Source organism: Bos mutus, chromosome 14 (genome assembly GCF_027580195.1).
Source record: "Bos mutus isolate GX-2022 chromosome 14, NWIPB_WYAK_1.1, whole genome shotgun sequence".
Taxonomy (NCBI): Eukaryota; Metazoa; Chordata; class Mammalia; order Artiodactyla; family Bovidae; genus Bos; species Bos mutus.
The window spans coordinates 27056301-27077545 of NC_091630.1; the positions used below are offsets into that span (position 1 = coordinate 27056301).

The following is a 21245-nucleotide window of genomic DNA, read 5'->3' on the forward strand; positions in this document are numbered from 1 at the left end:
AGTTGGACATGACTGAAGCTCCTTAGCATGCATGATGGTAACATGTCCATCTGTAAATGCTTACCTGTATTCACATCCTAGTTAATCTACCTGAATGCTTCTGTCTTCTTTATGTGTGTAAAGGGCTTTTAAATTCACTGAAGTGTTTAGAGTTGACCTTCCTCTTTACATAGCTCTATGGCTAAAGAGAGTGAATTATTTCCTTTTCTTAAGGAAATAATATCTAAGAAAACAATAAAAGAATTAATCATTTATTATGAGGTCACATCACTCCACTTCCTCTTCTATAAAACCTTCCCAGTTCTTCTGTATCTGTGTATCCAGAGTTAATCATTCCTTCCTCTATGTTCTGATATATTTTGTATTAAAAAAGCTCAGTAGACATTTATTGGATTGTATTGAATTAATTTGAATTTCTAAAAAAAACCTTAATGGCAAGATATTTTAATAATTTTTTTATATTTTCTATGTAGTTATGTTTAGCATACAAAGGATTCCTGGCAAATTATATTGGTCTAAAATTTCAATACCAAGACAGAAGCAAGATTACTAGAAGCACTGATACGCAATTTACATTCAAGTTTGCATATGGAAACAAGTAAGTTGCACTGTGAATTTGGAAACTTTATACTATAGTGTGTAAACTATAAATATAAATTCATTTCTTGTTTGTTTGTTTTTGAGAAATCTTGTGCCCCATGGGTCCAACCACGATTTTTCTGCCTTCTACATAAGTTTCCTTACAGAAGTAGTTGTGCCAAAAATATATCTGTGGATTATGAAAATAAAAACTGTTTGTTTCATCATCCATGACCATTTAAAAGACAAAACAATGGTAAACTTTAGAATTTAAGTTATATATTATTAAATCTAATAGTGTTTCTAGTTACTGAAGGAAGGTAGAGACTGCTTTATCACAGTATTATCATTAGACTGATCACTGAAAAAAAAGTGAATGTGTGAATGGAGAAAATAAAATATTTTGATGGACATACCAAAGGGAGAAAAGAAAGCATTCGTCGCTTAGTCCTCAGTCGTGTCCAACTTTTTGCAACTCCATAGACGGTAGCACACAGTCTTAACCACTGGACCACCACGGAATTCCTGAAAAGGGGGTCTTGATGGAGGACTTTGCCGCTGGATGCAGAAACTGCTCCATTTCAGGAGCAGGCCATTTCAGGCTTCCTGCTTTCTTGATCATCTCAACGTTGTTTTCAAAATGTAGGGATCAGCTTTTATTCCATACCTTCAGAAATGTGTAAACTCCAAAACACATATAAATATATTGGACTATAAGGGGAATTTTATTTGTTAAAGATTTAAGAAAACTTTTTAGATGAATTTCCCATGAATGGGAGGGAAGGAGTGTTGTAAGGAGAAAACCAGAGTTGCCTGTTGGTGCTCCCTGAATTCCATCAGGAGAAAACAAGATGTGCCCACTGGCCTGATGACAGGAGCAGATGACAGGACCAGACAGGTGGGAGCAGACAGAGCCAGTCAGAGTTGTGGACTTGGATGCAGTATCTAATGATACACTCCACTTCTGTGCCCCAGCCCAGCTTTTTGTTGTTGTTGTTGTTATATCTTATGTATTTAGTTAAAATCATATTTAACATTCACATTATTGTGCCAATGTAAATATCTATGGTGAGCTCCTAGAATGTACCATTATTATGTTTCCTTGTTTCCTCCCTTCTTTCCTTCCTTCCTCCCTTGTATGTATTTTTTAATTAATTTATTTTTTATTGAAGGATAATTGCTTTACAGATTAATTTGAAAGTTTTTAAGTTTTGCCAGTGCTCGTAGCTTTCTCCTTGCAGAAGTGGGATGACCTTTTGTTAAGAAAAGAAGGGAAGTTATAGTCTTTGGTTTTCAAAAAAAAAAAATGTTGTATTTCACGCATAGCCTTCTGGCATCATATCCTGAGCATATAGCCCTAACGACCTTCGAGATCTTCTGCTCAGTTAGATGAAGTGGGGGCAACTGGGAACCAATTTTAGATACTGGTGTCAGAATCTCTAATCTTGAGGTAGGAAGCCATAGTTGAAATGTAGGTACCCAAGAGATGTTTATCAAAGAGGAAATATTTAAGAAGAACCTTTCAAAGAATGGTTCAGAACACATGAAAATTCTACCACTGAATATTCCTTACATTATTAGACTAAGCATTAAAGGATACTTATTTGTGTTTTACCCAAGGAATAAAATCTAAAATCATGCTTTCATAGGATGTAAAGAAATTAAAAAAAAATTTTATACACAAAGACAGAAAGTTCATCAGATTCTGAAGTTTGGTAAACTTGAAGTGGACTTCGAAGGGCAGAGAGCTGAGGGAGCTCTGTGTATGAAGTGGACTGTGTTAGCACAGAACTATGGGAAGCTGCTCTCTGAGAAAGTTGCAGGACACTCTTGAGTCTTGTCTTAAGATGAGTCAAAACCAATTCCTTCCCTGCCCTAATAAAAGAAAAGTAACCTTCCTGAATTAATGCTTTAAAAAATGTCCTTTTCCTGACAATTCAGATTTCACTCTCAAATGACATTGATTAAACTGAGTATGGCTTTTATGTTCGCACTTTTGGCATGTTTTATACATTTGCTCCATCTTTGTCTGGGGCTTCCCTGGTGGCTCAGATCATAAAGAATCTGCCTGCAGTGCAAGAGCAGACCTGGCTTCAGTCTCTGGGTTGGGAAGATGCCCTGGATAAGGGAATAGCAACCCACTCCAGTATTCTTGCCTGGAGAATTCCATGGACAGAGGAGTCTGGTGGGCTACAGTCCATGGGGTCACAAAGATTCAGACACAACTGGGTGACTAACACTTTCACTTTTTCACTTCATCCTTATTTTCGACAGAAGATGAAGAAGATAGGCAGAAAAAAAGAGAGTCAGAGACAGATAGAGAGAGACAGAGTATTGAAGAAGGTGTTGGTTTCCCCTCCCATGCATAAATATATCTTTGAGGCTATTACAACAGTTTAATCCAATATATAAAATCTGACCAAAGTTAGCTCCTGGAATGAATGAAGTGACTGAGAACAATTCTGCAATTCCCTAGGGTAATTGTTGAATGTGAAGAGGCCACAGCCACTCTCTGTTAGCTGTCACACAGGAGGAAGCAATGCCAAGGATCAAGGTAGCTCTCTCCATGTTAATAGGCAAGGAGCATGGAAAGCCTGTGCACAGAAAGAATGTACCCAATGTGTCATACTCAGTTTGATTCAAATCAGGGGTAGTCTGTGAGGGATTATTGTGAAGCAAAAGTCCTTCTTGAAGGAACATCCCTCATACCCAAATTGAACTATGGAATCACAATTTTAATTTTGATCACCACCACCTATATGCATTTCATTCTTCTTATTGCAGCGGGATTTTGGAAGATTTCACAGATCTCAGTTCTTCCATGTTAGTCAAACCGTCACTGAGCACATCACTAAGTAGTCCTTCCTTTAGCCTGCAGTGTATCTGCTGTGCATTAATGTGAAGATGCATTACATTTGGTGAAATTAATGGGCTTCCTTTACCCTAAATGCCACAAGATCTTTCAACAAGAATATCATGCTTTAAAAGAGGATGGTTCTCTGGTTAAAAACTATTAATGTTACCAATGAAGGCAAAGTAAATTCTCCTGCTCCTAGCTGATATTTCTAGACCTGCTTTTATGTAGGTAAGACAGTCCATTTATAGATCAATTATGTGTGTTAGCATTAGTTTGTTTTCTGTACATTGTTAGTATCAAAAGAGCCACATTTTCTCAAATGTTGTCTCCAAAACCAGTGATGTGTAAAGCTGTAAATTCAGCTTCAAAATCCCAAAGACAAAATCTGGTTTTCCCTTAGAAAATGAAATTATCTATCCACAAAACACAAAGAGTACTATTTGCTTAAGTTTTGATATCGTCTGTAGTCTCCATTTGTCTTATAAAGGGTCTGGCTCAGTGGGCTATTTTTTCCTAAGTAGTTTTTAGAACTTCAGAATCATATAATTAGTCATAGAGGTCTGCTTAGAATCCCAAAGTACTTTTTTATTTTAAAGAGCACTTTAACTTAATGTAGTTCTGCATATAATTTTTTTAAATAATGCAGTCTGAGCTTTGATGCACTAGAAATGGACTCAATGATGAATTTGCAAACCATGGAGTTTCAAAATGAGCATAGAAGGTGCTCAAACAATCAGTTAATCAGTTCATTGGTAGCTGGCGCAAAGATTATTGTTAAATTGTATTTAGTTATTTGAATGGCAGTATTTATCTCTTTATTGCAAACTCCAGTTACTGAATTGCTTTTGTAATTTATGAGATTCCAATGCAGTTAATATTTAATGGAACTCTGAATCTAAATTTAGATGGTACTGTGCAACCATTTGTATGGATTAATAACTTCTGCAATGTTTGTCCCTTAGTTATAGTGGACAATGCAACTCCACTGAGCTCTTTTGGAAGTATTATCAAGTTACAGCCTTGCTTCTTACTATTCGCTGAATTCACTGCTCTATCCCTGATAAATATATTTTTTTACTAAAATGATTTCTTTATTCTTGTGTCTTAATTCTATATGCTTTCCATCAAGGTGCATGCTCCTTAGTTGACTTACTTGTCACTGTAGAATATTGCTTTACATTCCTATGCCTACTGCCAAGGCTACAAATAAAAGCTATCTTCGCAACATTAAATCTTTCCCTGCCAGTGTAAGTTTCTGCCTGCTATCCCTTGTTGTGACTGCTTTTCTGTGCCATTAAAGTATGCTTATAGTCTTGTGGGAAAAGAAAGACTTTTCTTCCTTAAGATTTTAATGTGTTTTATAGTGTATTGGTTTACATTAAACATTGTAACTGAACTGTACATCTAATTAAACAACCATATTTCAGCTGGACCTACACTTGTGTAGACCTTCTGGATCTTGTACAAACCAAATACACTGGGACCAGTTTTTCTCTTCAGAGGATTAGCTTGCAGAAAGCATCAGAATCACAGTCTTTCTATGTGGATATTGTATACATTGGACAGACATCTACAATGACAACATTGGATGGTACATAGTATCATTTCATATCTAAAACTTAAACCTTTTAAACCTATTTTGTACTAAAATCTTATCATAGATGTTATTTATATTCTGTAGCTTAGATAGAAATGTTTCATCTCAATAGTATTGTGGTTTAAATCATATTTTCAATGAATAGGGCCAGATGATTATTCTAAAGATGAAAGCATCCTTAATGTAAACTTTGTCAGTATAGCAGGAATTCGCTTTATAGTTCTAGATTCTATTTATAGTTAAGTACACTGTGGAAGGGCTTCTCTGATGACTCAGTCAGTAAAGAATCTGCCTGCAATATGGGAGACCTGGGTTCGATCCCTGGGTAGGGAAGATCCCATGGAGGAGGGCATGGCAACCCCACTCCAGTATTCTTGCCTGGAGAAGCCCCATGGACAGAAAAGCCTGGTGGGCTACAGTCTGTGGGGCCGCAAAGAGTCATACATGACTGAGCGACTAACCACCACCATGCTGTGGAAAACATTCTAATTTTGCCTAGTTTGATTTTTGAGAAATGAATCACCAAGCTAGAGATCTGTTCCTGAAAGGCAACTATTGCCATTGATATCTGTCTAGTAAGAATGAGTTGAAACCTTCCATGGGCTTTATTGTGATAATTAGTAAAAATATAAATGAAAATCTTATTTCTGATAGTTTTAGTTTTTTTTTCTAGTTATGTTAATAGACTCATTTATGTGAAATGTGCTAATAAGATAATAAAAATTAAACTTCAGTCTTCAAAAAAGTGAAAGTGAAGATAGCTCAGCCATGTCCAATTCTTTGCGACTTCATGGACTATACAGTCCATGGAATTCTCCAGGCCAGAATACTGGAGTGGGTAGCCTTTCCCTTCTCCAGGGGATCTTCCCAACCCAGGGATCAAACCCAGGGCTTCTGCATTGCAGACGGATTCTTTACCAGCTGAGCCACAAGGAAAGCCCAGTCTTCAAAAAAAAAAAAAAAAAAAAGATCAGCCTAATTCCAAACAGTCACCTTAATAAGTGACTTTTACCATATTTCAGAGGAGTTTTGGAGTCCTTTTCTTTGGAACTATTTTAAAACTAAATGAATCCGCTATCACTGGACCTTTGTGATTGGTGGAGCACAGAAGACAGATGATTTGTGCCGGGTTAAAGGCTCAGGTCATAGTGAGCACCACATTCAGGGACCTATGCCAGAACAAAACTAAGTGGCCGGCAGAGGGCTGCATGGAGCCCAGAGCTTGATGGCTTTTCAGTATTTTGTTTTAATTACCCAATGAGACTCATATATCAAAAGACTTCAAAGCTTTATGTTCTAGAAGTGAAAGTTTGCCAAGCCTCACAAACTACTTACCTTAAGGTCTTTCTAAAAGTTGATTTCAAACAATTTATTCCATGACACATGGCTATCATTTGATGCTTTCTTTTTTTAGCAGCAGAAGCTATGCAATTTTATCTCCCATTATTTTGTTTATTTGTATTCTTTAGAAATGTCAAAGAGAAGACTTCCAGCATTAGCAAATAAAGGAATATTTTTAAAGGACTTTCAGGTGAATCAGACCAAAAGTAATGGATCCAGTATAACCAACCAGTATTCTGTCACCATGACATCATATAATTGCAGTTATAATATACCCATGATGGCTGTAAGCTTTGGGCAGGTAAGCTTAGAATTTTACAAGTAAATATCTTCAACTTAACATTAGATTTGACCCAGTAAACCTAAAACATTATTACGAATAGATGACACAGAATAGATACCTTTTAATAAGACAAGACAGTTATTCTAAGGATTAAATGAAGATTTAGAGGCTTGAAATTGAGCATAAATTTTCACATTGACCATGATAATTCACTTTAAACATTAAAATTTTTTTAAAGAAATGTATCTATGGGGAAAAAAGCGGGAGGAAATAACCTTAAGAATCAGCTAACCAGATTTAAGTTTTAAATCAGCTAGCCAGAGTTTTCTCTGGTGATGTAGAAGAAAAAGCTGTGGGCTCTCCCAATAAAGATCTTTGAACAGAGATTATTGGAAGAAAATTTCTGCATTAGGTTGTTAAATTGTTTCTGTTATAAACACTGTTTATTATTTGTATAAAAATTGATACAAGGGGAAAGAGATGGTTTTCCATAATTCCAAAAGGATCTAAAGAGTTCTTTTATACTCTTTGAGTATGAGATCTGTGTTAAATGTTACAGATATGAGAATTAATTTTACATTTAATTTTTATAACATCTACAATTAGTTATATAACTTCCCACAGCAAACCAGAACCAAGTATACGGCATTCAAAATTCAAGGTTCAATAATAATTAAATATTATAATTTGAGCCTCACAAAGAACTTTCTGTTAAGTTTTATGATTTAAAAGACTAAAACACTATAAGTGTTCCACAAAAACTGCTTTTAGCCCTTCCAGACCCAGTGTTTTAGTCTTGGTATCTCTAAGATAAACATCGTATGTTTTTTCAGTCTGTGAGCTGACACAATGTGTCATATGTGTATATGCTCATACTTAAATGTCCACATGAATGAATTGTTTTAAAAACTAACTTTGAGATCATTGTAGACTCATGTGCAGTTGTAAGAATTAATACAGGAATATTCCCATACCTTTCACCATTATCCCCCAAGGGTAGCATCTATAAGCATAACATAATAGCACAACAGGAAAATTGACTTTGATACAGTTTACCAACCTTACTTGGATGTTATCAGCTCTACATGCTTTCATTTGTGTGTGGTGTGTGTGTGTACGATTCTTACACACAGCTTTTTATTGCATGTATAGATTCAGCTGACCACCACGGAACAGTTCCATCCTGAGAATCCCTATGGATACACTTTCATATAGCCACACCACCTACCTCCCTTTGCCACTGTCTTATATCTGGCAACCACTAATTATCTCTGTAATTGTGGCATTTACAATGTTACATAAATGGAATTAGACTTTATATAATCATGCTAGCATTAAGTCTTTTGATACGGACTTTTTTCACTCTGAGTAATTCCCTCGAGATCTCTCCAAATTGTTGTATATATTAACAGTTTGTTCATTTTGATTGCTGAATAGTGTTTAATGGTATGGATGCACCATAAGTCTATTTAACCACTTAATTCTTGAAGGACATTTGAGTTGTTTCTAGGTTTTTGCTGCTTGAATAAAGTTACTATGAACATTCATATGTGGGTTTCCATGTGACATAAGTTTTCATTTTCTGAGTTAATTGCCCAACAGTGTAATTATGGGGTCATGTGACAAACACATGTACAGCTTTATAAGAAACTACCATACTCTTTTACAAAGTGGCTACACCATTTTACCTTCCCTCATACAGCAATGTATGAGTGATCCATTGTCTGCACAAATATGCCAGCATCTAGCATTATCACTATTTTTTGTTCCAGCCATTCTGATGTGGTATATACTGTTAGCTCATTTTGGTCTTAATTTGCATTCCCTGATGGCTAATGTCAAACACCATATATGTCCTTCTGTGATATCTGTTCATGCCTTTTGCCCATTTTTTAATTGGACTATCTTCCTATTGTTGAACTTTTAAGGTCTTTCTGTATCCTAGATATAAGTCCTTTGTCAGGTGTGTGCTTTGAAAATATTTTGTCCCAGTCTGTACCTTGCCTTTTCATGATCTTCATGAGGTCTTTCACAGAGCAACAATCTTAATTTGACGAGTCTCAGTTTATCAAGTATTTTCTTCTATGAATGGTGCTTTTGGTTTCAAGTCTAAGAACTCTACTCTTAGCCCTAAGTCCTAAATATTCTTCTTTGCCTCCCCTGAAAGTTATATAGTTATGCATTTTACATTTAAGGCCACGATCCATTCTGAGTTAACTTTTGTATGAGATACGAAGTTCTAGGTCAAGGTTCACTTGTTTGCTTATCCCTATGGTTGCTCGAGTACCATTTATTGAAAAAACTATCCTTTCTCCATTTGCATTACTTTCGTATCTTTATTAAAAAAAATCAGTTGGGCATATTTGTGTGGATATGTTTCTGGATTCCACTCCAGTATTCTGGCCTGGAGAATTCCGTGGACTGTATAGTCTGTGGGATCACAAAGAGTCAGACATGACTGCGTGACATTCAGGTTCACTTCTCTCTATTCTGTCCCATTGTTCTGTGTGTCATTCTTTCCACCAATAAATACCACACCCTCTTGATCACCGTAGCTATGTAGTGAGCCCTAACATTGGGTAGAGTGATTCTTCTGACCTCACTCTTCCTGTGAAAAATTGTTTTAGCTATTCGAGGTCCTGTGTCTTTCCATATAAAATTTGAAATAAGCTTGTTAATACCTACAAAAATCTTGCTGGTATTTTGATAAGAATTGCATTAAATCAATATATTCTTTTGGAAGGAATTGATGCCTTTACCATATTGAGTCTTCCAATCTATGAATGCAATTTGTCTCTCCATATATTTTATCTTCTTTGCTTTTTTTCCCAACATTTTTAACTTTTTGATTACATTTACCAGCATTTTGTAATTTCAGGTCAGATTCAGTACATGTTTTGTTACATTTATATGTAAGTGTTTCCTTTTCTTTGAGGTCGTTGTCATGGATCTTATGTTAAGTTCAGTTTCTCCATGCTTGTTATTTTCACATAAAAATATGATTGGTTTTTGTGTGTTGCTCTTGTATCCTGCAACCTTGCCAAAGTCCATGACTTTTTACAAAGTAAAGGCACTCATGTAATCACTTCAAGATAAAGAAAATCATTAGACCCCCGAGAACCTTCTTGTGCCTTTTCCTTGTCATTGGATTATTTGCCCACAGCCCTAGATAACTACTATTTTAACTTTACCAACATTAGTTAGTTTTGCTTTTTTTAACTCATCATATCAATAACAATACACTATGTACTCTTTTGTTTGTTATTATGACATTCATGTTGTTGCATACAGCTAGCTGAAGTTTGTTCTTTTTCACTGTACAGTATTCCATGGTGTTCAGTTCAGTTCAGTTCAGTCGCTCAGTAGTGTCCGACTCTTTGCGACCCCATGAATCGCAGCACGCCAGGCCTCCCTGTCCATCACCAACTCCTGGAGTTCACTCAAACTCATGTCCATCGAGTTAGTGATTCCATCCAGCCATCTCATCCTCTGTCGTCCCCTTTTCCTCCTGCCCCCAATCCCTCCCAGCATCAGAGTCTTTTCCAGTGAGTCAACTCTTCTCATGTGGTGGCCAAAGTACTGGAGTTTCAGCTTTAGCATCATTCCTTCCAAAGAAATCCCAGGGCTGATCTCCTTAAGAATGGACTGGTTGGATCTCCTTGCAGTCCAAGGGACTCTCAAGAGTCTTCTCCAACACCACAGTTCTAAAGCATCAATTCTTTGGCACTCAGCTTTCTTCACAGTCCAACTCTCACATCCATACATGACCACTGGAAAAACCAGAGCCTTGACTAGACGGACCTTGGTTGGCAAAGTGATGTCTCTGCTTTTGAATATGCTATCTAGGTTGGTCATAACTTTCCTTCCAAGGAGTAAGCGTCTTTTAATTTCATGGCTGCAATCACCATCTGCAGTGATTTTGGAGCCCAGAAAAATAAAGTCTGACACTGTTTCCACTGTTTCCCCATCTATTTCCCATAAAGTGATGGGACCAGATGCCATGGTGTTAACATACAACAATTTATCTATTCTGTTGATGGGCTTTTGCACTATTTCCAGTTTGGGATTATTATAAATAAAGCTGCTCTGAACATTCTTGCACATGTCTTTTGGGACTTATATTTGCTCATTTGTGTGGGCAATAGGACTTATAACTTTAAATTCCACAAGATTAACAAGGATCAGCACCCGGAGAATATCATCTTCACTATTAGAGTTACAATCTATGAATGTTTATCGCACACATTGCTTCTGTCACTTGGCACTTAATATTAGACAGGTATTTCCTGAGTCTGGATTAGGCACTGTATTGATCATATATTTCTTTATATCATTAGTTAAGTTTTCAAGTTTTTGTATGTTATTTTTCTAAAAAGGTTTTTAATTTTTTGATAGCCAAGACCATGTTTCGTACTTCTTTGCCTCACCACCCAATGTGATTAGCATTGTACCTTGAACAGAATGCCTGCTCAGTAAATATTTGTTCCTTGAATGATGGCGGGCACTCTCTGAATTAATGAGGTATTACTGTGGTTCCAGCTGATTGCCGCGCAGATGACTGCGTTGACTTGAGCCTCATTAGCGCAGCCACGTTGGTACGGCCTGTGTTGATTTATGTGACTCTCCTTAATGTTCTGAGGAGTCCTGAATACCTGAGGCTCATTTATGTCATGTCACAGGATTGTACCCTGGTGAAATAGAAATCGTGTTCACCATTGTTATATTTAACCATTTTATCAATATTTATTTTGGAAATTAGAGAATCACAAATGAGACAGAGAATGAGTCTGTTTATAGAGGAAATAACTGGCCCGGGGAGTCAAAGATTCGTATTCAAAGAATTCAAGCAGCATCTCCACCTCTCAGGGGCAGCTTTGACATTCACGCGTATGGACATGTTCTCACAGGTACATGAAAAAGTCTGTAACTTTGGTCTGTGTATCAGTTGAACTGTACTGATCTAGATAACCATCATAAACATTTCAGTGTATTTCCTTTTAATATTATTGCTTTATGTAATTTATAGAGTTGAAATCTTCATTAATGTAAAGCTAGATTATTGAGAACAAATGACATTTTCATGTTTTCTTCATCACCTCACCAGATACCCTAGGTTAAATTCCCAAAAGTTTGTTTCTCTTTTATGTCCATAGCTTTTTGGTTACCTATGAAATTGTTTTTAAGTATTTGAGCCAAGGATCAATGTCTGAGGTACATTACTCATGTAATTTTTGTTTCTAAGGAATATGTAAATTTGTTGCATAAGCAATATAGAAATTTCATTTTTTTTCCGTATTAGAGGAGAACAGTTGGTTTACAAGTAATAAACTACATCTCATGTATGTTAAAGGTGACCATGGGCCTTCCCCAATGGCTCAGCGGTAAAGAATCTGCCTACAGTGCAGGAGTCGTAAGGGATGTGGGTTCAATCCCTGGGTGGGGAAGATCCCCTGGAGGAGGGCATGGCAACCCACTCCAGTATTCTTGCCTGGAGAATTCCATGGACAGAGGGGCCTGGTGGGCTACAGTCCGTAGGGTCGCAGAGAGTCAGGCACGACTGAAGCAGCTTAGCATGTACAAGAGTGACCACGGTTTTGTGAATTTTTGATTCCCACTGTTTGCCGTCCTTCTGCGAGTGCAGGTATCCCCGCTGCCGTGTCCGCCGCAGATTTGCAGTTTGCTCTCCAGAGTCTTGAAGAAGTGGGACAAGTCTCGGTGACCCGAGAGGGAAGCTGTGCTGGATACTCATGGCGTGTCAAGTGGAGAAGTACATGTGGAAAGCAGCCTCTCCTGCAGGTTCCCTCACATCACCTGGGTTTTGTTTTCTTCTATGTGTTCTTTGCTTATTTGCACCCTGCCTCATGCCAAGGAGACCTGGAGACTGTGTGTATTTTAAAAATGCAAATGATAGACTAAACATTCAAGGAATTCCTTTCCATTCTTTTCCATAAAAGAAAATTGAGGGAAAGAAGATTATTCAAAATGAAGTTGACCAGGTATTCTCTTTTGTGGAGAACAGCTGTTGGTGCTTTATGCCTGACATCCTATGGGGGAAGTTCAGGAATATATGGATTAGAAGACCCTTGATAGGGGCAGGAAGAGCAGAGGCAGGGCCAGTCTCAGAACTAAATCTGCATAAACTGTGAGGGAAGGCATTGTGTAAGGGGGAGGGTATACTGGGGATATACTGTATGGGGGGCCAAGCGTAATCTGCCTTGCTGTCTATAATTCTGTCTGTTCGCTAGAGCTGTATTCTGGGTCCTTGGATAGTTTTCTGGTTCCAAAGATGACCTTTTCAAGTTCATAACAGAGCCACACTTTTAAGCGCTTATCTAATGACTTTCGCTTAGAGTGTGGTTGGGAGTACAGGAGGGAAGTCACATTTAGAATATTTGAAGGTGAAGGGTCTGGAAGAGACTTTGGGCTCAGATGGTAAACATCAAAAGTGTGCTTTCTAGTGATGATGAGAGTGTGAGAGGCACTCTTATCCTCATGTACTATTGGTGAGACAGTAAAACTGGTAAGGCCATTTGGGAGGATAATTTAGTTGCATCTGAATACATAAACCTTATGATTCAGCCATTTCAGATCTATAACTCCATTCTACTGAAATAATAATACAAATAGGAAATGAGATAGGCACAGAGTTAGTCAATGCAGCATTATTTGTAATAGTAAAAGAAAAAAACTCCTAGAAACCTAAATCCCCATCAATAGAAAAATAGTTGTTAAAATGACACAAATAGCATGAACACCAAGCAGCCATGTATAGACCCACATATGTTCACCTGGAAAGATGTCCTTGACAAAAGGTGGAAAAAAAATACAAAACTGCTTTGGGAAAATAACAGAGGAGACTCAAAGAAGTATATAAACATAGAATATAATATGCCATAGACTGTATGGATGTCATACAGAGGTGGGCCTTATTTTAAGAAAGCACATATCCTGAAACTAGACATGTTCCTGAAATTAGAAAATTCTGTAACTGAGACATCTCTAATGACCGATGTCCCCTTGGTACCTCTGCGGGTGTCTGCGCACTCTTCCCTTCGTTCTTCCCTGACCGGCCTCCTCTGCTTGTTCATCATTTCTGCTCCTGGTCACTTTGGCTCCCACAGACCCAGCATGAAGACTCCTGTCTCTTTTCTGGCCTCTGTATGCATCGGAAGGCTACCGTGTTAACAGTGAACTTTGGAATGACCAAAGTATGCATATTGATCCAACTTGGTTTCATTTTTACCATTGGCAGAAAATATAACTTCATCAGTAGATGAAAAACCAGGGGTAGTCAGAGGCCAAAACTGCTAAAGGGGAAACATTGACTTTTGGGTGGAAAGAAGACCACTTTTTTTCAATTATTTAAGAATCATTAATCAAAATGGTCATTTTCAGAAAAAGCATAGAATATTTTGACAAAAATTAATAAATTTGTGTTTCTCAGACATATTTTATTCTAAATATTCAAGTTAATTTTAGTCATTTAATTCAAGTTGTGACTGCTGCAATATCTGGTAATGCTATGATGTTACCAGTTTTTTCTTCAGTAGATTTATGATCATTTTTGAAGAGGCTTCTTTTTCAAAAATGTGACCAAATGGTTTTGAAATTTTTAATCTTCTGGCATTTCACTTTTAACCATGCTTAAATTTAAAAAGAAAAACTGGTGTGGTCATATTTATCATAACATTGCTAGTAAAATAGTCTTATCTAAAAATAGATCAACGATTCCAACATTTTTGGAGAAAATGCTAACATGACAGTAACAAAGATAAAGGAAGGTGGCTTATTCAGACAGCGTATACTGGGAGACCTACTTCGTACACCCAGCAAACAGCCACAGGTATTATTAAAAGTTTCTTCATAATTTTAAACATATAACAATTTTGTAATAAATTTAAGACCCAGTAAAATTGAAGAGGTGACATCCTTATTTTCATGTGACTTTTTGTTAACAGAGGATCAATTCAATAATATTATTTCATGACTTTTGGGAAAATTATTAATATCTTCTTTATGATAAAAATGGATTTTAAGCTCTGCTGTTGGTATTTGAAAATATATCCTTTCATTTAATCTTTGTCGTGTCTCTGTAATGCGATTATTAACCTTACCACTTCCTGAGAGAGAGGGAGTTAAAGAGTAAGGAGTTTAGATGACTTTCTCAAGAGCAACCTTTGTTTTTATCCATAGCACTACTTACCCCCAGGGCATAATGTTCATTTATTTTTTTGGATAAGTTTATAGCCTTATGCAAATCTCTGCCCTACCTCTACTAGAATGTAAGTTGAGTGACAACAGGAATGTCATCTGTTTTGTTAAATGTACTCGTCCATTTACAGCTGTGCCTGATACAATGGACACATTTGTAGAATGAGTCAATGAAGTGTCAAAGCAGAAAAAGTATGAGTAGAATAGACTAATTTTTGGAAACCAGCAAACTAGCAAACAAGCAAAATTCTATTACTTTTCTAAATCCTACATATATTCTGTTTAACCATGCTACCTCTGTTATCTCTGTGTTTGTTTATTTGTAGGTTGAAGTCTTTGTCAATGAAATTCCAGCTAAATGTTCAGGCAACTGTGGGTTTACATGGGAACCCACAACTACTCCTCAAATCCGGGCCATAAACCCTTCCCAAGGTAATCTCTTGCTTTCGAATTTGGAGTGTAGGGTGGAAGACAATTAGCAAAAATGTAAACTCTGATAGTGGTTTTTAATTTCTAAATAAGGTAAGCAGACAGTTCTACATAGTGAAAAAAATGTATCAAATCAGAAAGCTATGGAAAGATCATTAATTTTCTTTGGGAAAAATATCAGTGTTTACATTGGACTCACTAGTATTCTACTTTTCGCATTTCACCAAGTTAAAATCAATACCTAAGATTTCTGATATTGAGGCAGTTTTGTTGAACTCTACCACCTAGGGTTTTAACTGGAATCTTTCATCATATGAGACCACTTCTCCTAGGAGATATAATACTAAAAGGTCAGGACCAGGACAGCTGCTGTTTAGTAAAAGAAAATAATTAGGCCCCAGGTTTGAGGATAAGAGAAAGAAAAATTATTGTCAAGAACTCAGTCTAGAGGGATGCATCATGAAACACTTTCATGGTATGTGATTGCTTTTAAAAAGTATTACACTTTATGTCTGAACTCCAAGGGTTGAATGACTAAGATTGTAATGACTAAGAATTACTAAGGATTGTAAGGGATGGCTTTTTTTCAGACAGAAAGATAAGCTCAGATACTGTAATCACTTATTTAGTATTAATTGCTAGTAGGAAAACTCACCTGCTAATTATTTCAGCAAGCAAAAAAACACCCATTGAAATCTTTAAAATATCACATTATGTTGAAAGAATATATTCTGAAGAATATATAGTATTTTATCATAGTATTATAATTGTTGTAATACTGTTCATAATACTTTCTAATGTAATTATTATACTAATACCTTTTTATAGTATTATATATAAATTCATGTTATCCCAAAGTTAGTATCACTACTGTAAAACCTTCAGAACTTTCAAGAATAAAGATTTCATGAACTTTAATTTGGTTTTAGTCCTTTGATATTCTTGTTTTTGAATCCATCCTTGTATTTTGTAATGGATTTCCACTTTTAAATTCCACTTTGGTATTCTTGTTTTTGAATACATCTTTGTACTTTGTAATGGACTTCCACTTTTAGGGCTTCCCTGGTGGCTCAGAGGTTAAAGCGTCTGCCCGCAATGCGGGAGACCTGGGTTCTATCCTTGGGTTGGGAAGATCCCCTGGAGAAGGAAATGGCAACCCACTCCAGTATTCTTGCCTGGAGAATCCCATGGACAGAGGAGTCTGGTGGGCTACAGTCCACGGGGTCACAAAGAGTCGGACACGACTGAGCGACTTCATTTTCACTTTCCACTTTTAATTCTTGAAAATAATATTTCTTACTCAGTTAACGTGAAGTACCTTTTGCCACACTTTAAATGTAAAAGTAATAAAAAAAAGTAAGTATAATAATGCTATTAAAAACACCCATTTTCTCCTCAATGAAAATTTAACAGCTGTTAACACTTGTCATATTTATTTCTAACCATCAGAAAGAAAATATTATAGGAGCAGTTATAGTTGTCTCTAAGCACTGTGCTCAGTGCAAGTGCCCTACCACCTTCCCCAGAGGCAAGCTCAATAATTAATTTTGTCTGTATTCATCCATGCCATTTTAATTACCCTTTGTGTATAACACAGACATGGTAATTTTTCCAGTTTTTTAAGTTTATGAGCTATTTCGTTGTATATATCACTTCCACCTTACTTTTGTCATTCAGCATTTGTTTTGAGAAATATATGGTTTTATGTATATGTAATTAATCAGTTTAAAATACTTCATAGATAAACCAGTTTATTTGTTCCTCTATTGATGGACATTGAGACTGTTTACAAGGGTTTTTGTTTTTGCCCATGACTGTATTGAACTTTCTTATGCAAATCTGCTGTAACATACATGCTAGAATTTCTTTAGGATTTGCATCCTACATATGGATTACTAGGCATATGTGTATTCACTTCATTAGATGACCAAATTGCTCCCCTAACTGACTGTACCTCCAGTGGGTATGAGAGCATCATATTATCCACACCCTTACCAACAATTAATAATATGAGTTTTCTAATTTTGGTCAATTTGATGAGTGTAAGAAGTTATCTCATCATTGTTTTTATGTTGTCTATTCCCTAGTTAGTAATGCACAGGAACATCTTCTATGTTTCTTGGACATTTAGATTATTTCTTCTTCTGCAAATTGCTTGTTAACATCTTTTATCCATTTACCAGATTGTCTTTTTCCTATCAACTTGCACTGTGTATTATATATTATGTTTGTCAATTCTTTGCACATGTCTTTTCCTAGTGTATCACTTACAATTTGTTTTAGTATCTTGTTCGTGGAAACAGTTAATTTGTGTATGTTTTCCTTTATGGTTAACCATGGCTTTTTGTATCTTACCAAATCCATCTCTACATAAAAGTCTTTAAGATATTTGACTATGTATTTTTCTAAAATGTTGAAGTTTTGATTTTTCATTCTTAGCTATTTAAATCCATGTGAAATCTATGTTGTGTGTGATGTTATATAAGTTAGGGTGACCATTTCATTAATCGATCAAACCTGGATACCTTAAGAGTCAATGGAGAACATTCAGTATAAGATCCTGGGCCAGAGAGTATAAGCCTGGAATAGTCCAGGCACTTCAGGATTGGTGTCACTCCAGCTTAAGTAATCATATCCTGTTTCAAATGGAAAGTGTCCACTACATTACTTGCACAGTTTATTCTTTTTTCATGAGTTTGTGATGGCAGTTCTGTCACAGTCTAAGTTACCATATGGAGATATCTGTTTAATTTCTTTGTCATAAGAATAATTTTCCTTTACTTACCTCATTCCATTCCTCAGATAATTCTTGCCACTAATCTCTATCAACACACAAATTCCAAACACGAAGCAATGTGCAGTAATAAAATGGGAAAAAAAATACCATTGCTAAATAAATGTCTTTTTTCTCTGCTTGCTTAAAGGCTTATTATTTATATATTTTAGAAGGTAGAGTCATTTTCCTCTAAAATGTCTGATTTTAAGCAACAGATTCTATGTTTTGTCATTTTAATATTGTCATTTATATTTATCATTTTCAGGGTCCTATGAAGAAAGCACAATTCTAACCATCTCGGGTTCAGGATTTTCTCCTAGTTCATCTGTCTCAGTCTCAGTTGGGCCAGCAGGTTGCTCTCTTCTTTCTCTGAGTGGTAGGTTCTTTTAAAATGACTATTTTTGAGTCTAATTGTTTTTCTATAAGAGAAAATAGAATCAAAGAGCAGTGTTACAATAATAATTTGCCTATAGAGTTCCTTTGTGGTCATGAAATTGGGAAACTCCTCTAGATAAATACCTTATCTTTTTAATCTTTGGTTATAACCACAGACTAATTCTTGTTCTGTTGTGTAGTACCTCTATCCGTAACAGATGATTTTTGTTCTTTTTCCCCTCAAATCTTTCCTTCTTTGCTATGTCTCTGGAACACAAAAACACATAGATTGCTGCTCTGATATTCCGCAATCCCCTCTGCTCATGCTTTGAAAATGTCACATTAGTCATAGCAAGAGGCCATAGCCATCTTCCTGGACTTATAGTCCAAAAGAACCTCTACCCATTAATATAAAAGTTAAATATCATTGATACTTTCTATTCATGGAAATGAGGAGCATAACTATTTATTTACCTAAAAATTCTCTTTCATAATCCTAGTTATTTTCCCTAATTTTAGTAAGTTTAGATTATATAAGTAAATTCATCTTCTGTATCATTTATGTCTTTTTTTTTTGTACCACATGGCACAGGGGATCTTAGTTCTCTGACTAGGTATCGAACCTGTGCCTCCTGCCTTAGAAGCACAGAGTCTTAACCACTGGAACACCAGGGAAATTCCTTATTTAAATTGTTTTAAATTTGCATCTTCTATGGATTCTTGAGATCTAATATCCAATATTATTATATGGTATATAATAATAACAATGATGGTGATGACATGCACTGTACTGTAAATACACATATACTGTTCTAAATGAAGAATTGGTTTTTTAACTTAGTTTTTAATCACTTTTCTTGTTGAAACCTAGTATTTTACTCAGTTTGTGACATAAACAATGTATTGGACCAAAATCTTTAAATTATTGATATAAATTACCTTATATATTAGGATTTAAAATTGTTATTATAGTAACTATTTTGCCACAGTAGTACTCAGGAGCAAATTGTTTATTCTACCCTCATTATTATTTTACCTTACTCTTTTTCTGGGAGGGTCTGATCCATAGCATTAGGTAGATTGTAAAGGTTTTCCTCCCATTAATACATGAGTAATTTTCCTCAGATATGTTTCTTTGGAATATAAAAATGAAGGCCACTTTTATATTTGCAAACATAAATTTTCAGTAATTTTATACAACAAAAACATTTCTTGACCATTTTCTTCTTCTTTTATCACAAGAAAATGAGATCAAATGCCAGATTCTGAACGGAAGTGCTGGACGTTTCCCAGTTGCTGTGTCCATCGCTGGTACTGGACTAGCACAGAATGCAGAGGAGAAGGGATTCCACTTCATTTATCAGAGCCAGATCTCACACATCTGGCCTGCTTCTGGAAGCCTCGCAGGTAACAGTTAATTGTTCCAAACAATTAGAACTATTTCTAGAACAGGGTGAAGGGAGAGGACTCCAAACCTTCCTCGTACAGAACAAAGGAGACACCTCCTTCGGAAGGCACGGTGATTCCCTGGATGACTAATTCTTTTGTTTCTTATGAAGCACAAGTCAGGGTGACTGCTTCTACTACGTCTTAGGTTATTGAATTAATATCATCAATTATTACATGTTTCTATAACAAGCTCATTAATTATGTCAAGATAAGATTTATTAGTTATTATTCTGCTTACCAACTGCTCCATTTGTAATCACAGTCTCAGTGGAGCTACTTGACCCAGAAAAAGTTCCAGGAATAAATCGGGGAAAGGGAGGCTGATGCAGAAGATGAAAGAAAATAACGCATTTTTCCAGTCTTGCTTTATTTCTTTTGCGTTTTGTTTGCTTGTTTGTTTGATCATGCTTAGTTTTGGATTTTGTGCTTTGGTCTTGATTTTTTGGGTGTGTTCTGTGTTTATATTTTAAGTTATTTTTATTTTGTTGGGGTTTTTAATTTACTTAAAAGTAATTCACTCTCATTTCCCACTAGTTGAATAAATACAAATAGCATAGGATGAAGAAGACACTATGGAAAATAGCAGTTGCTGCTAGTAATGTCCAGAAGCAAATGTTAGTTGCAAATCTGTGTTATTTCATTCAGTCACCTAGCCCAGCCCCTTTACAATTCCAGACTCTGGAGCTCAGGCTATGTGGTCCCTGATCTACTTGCCAACCCATCTCTTGGATGATTAGACAATTCTTGAATGATGAGTTAGATTACGCCAAAGGGTCTTTTTGTTATTGTTAATCTATTGTGTTTTTGTTGTTACTTGATTTTGTGTTTTTACTAATGAAGGTGGTACTCTTCTGACTGTATCTGGATTTGGCTTTCATGAATATTCAAAGGTATTAGTCGGAAATGAAACCTGCAATGTAATTGAAGGGGATTTGAATAAAATAACCTGCAGAACACCCAAAGTAAGGCATCCAGTTTTGGTTATTTTTTTCTAACTCTGAAATTGTGCGAATTAAGGAGCATCTCAGTAGAGGGTGAAACAAATGCCTTGTTTACCTAATGAGTGCAGAGGTTCATTATGCTCTTTAACAATTCTTCAACATTTTTCTGCCAAGATCCAAATACAAAATATTATCTCCACAATCTAGATACTTAACATCATTGAGGAAGAGAGGCACATACACTAATGTTAAATAGTGTGTTTCATGTGAAATAATAGAAGTAAACACACAAGTGAAGGTAAAATACAGTGGGGAGAGGATGTCAGGAAGAGTTTCATGAGCAGGTTCGTGTCTTGTCAGAAGTGGAAGGATGATGAATGGGAGTTGACCAGGAAAATCCAAGGATG

At 36.1% G+C, this 21245-nt stretch overlaps 1 protein-coding gene across 1 annotated transcript in view; it reads left to right on the forward strand.

Annotated features, from left to right (window-relative positions):
• Positions 1–21245, forward strand: part of PKHD1L1 (PKHD1 like 1) — a 184318-nt gene that overhangs the window by 52720 nt on the left and 110353 nt on the right. The window contains exons 21-30 of the mRNA XM_014480419.2: positions 474–598; positions 4864–5027; positions 6503–6675; positions 11417–11564; positions 12299–12453; positions 14378–14500; positions 15195–15300; positions 18339–18449; positions 19691–19855; positions 20738–20859. Of these exons, the coding sequence (XP_014335905.2) occupies positions 474–598; positions 4864–5027; positions 6503–6675; positions 11417–11564; positions 12299–12453; positions 14378–14500; positions 15195–15300; positions 18339–18449; positions 19691–19855; positions 20738–20859 (1392 nt within the window). The remainder of the gene's footprint in view (positions 1–473; positions 599–4863; positions 5028–6502; positions 6676–11416; positions 11565–12298; positions 12454–14377; positions 14501–15194; positions 15301–18338; positions 18450–19690; positions 19856–20737; positions 20860–21245) is intronic.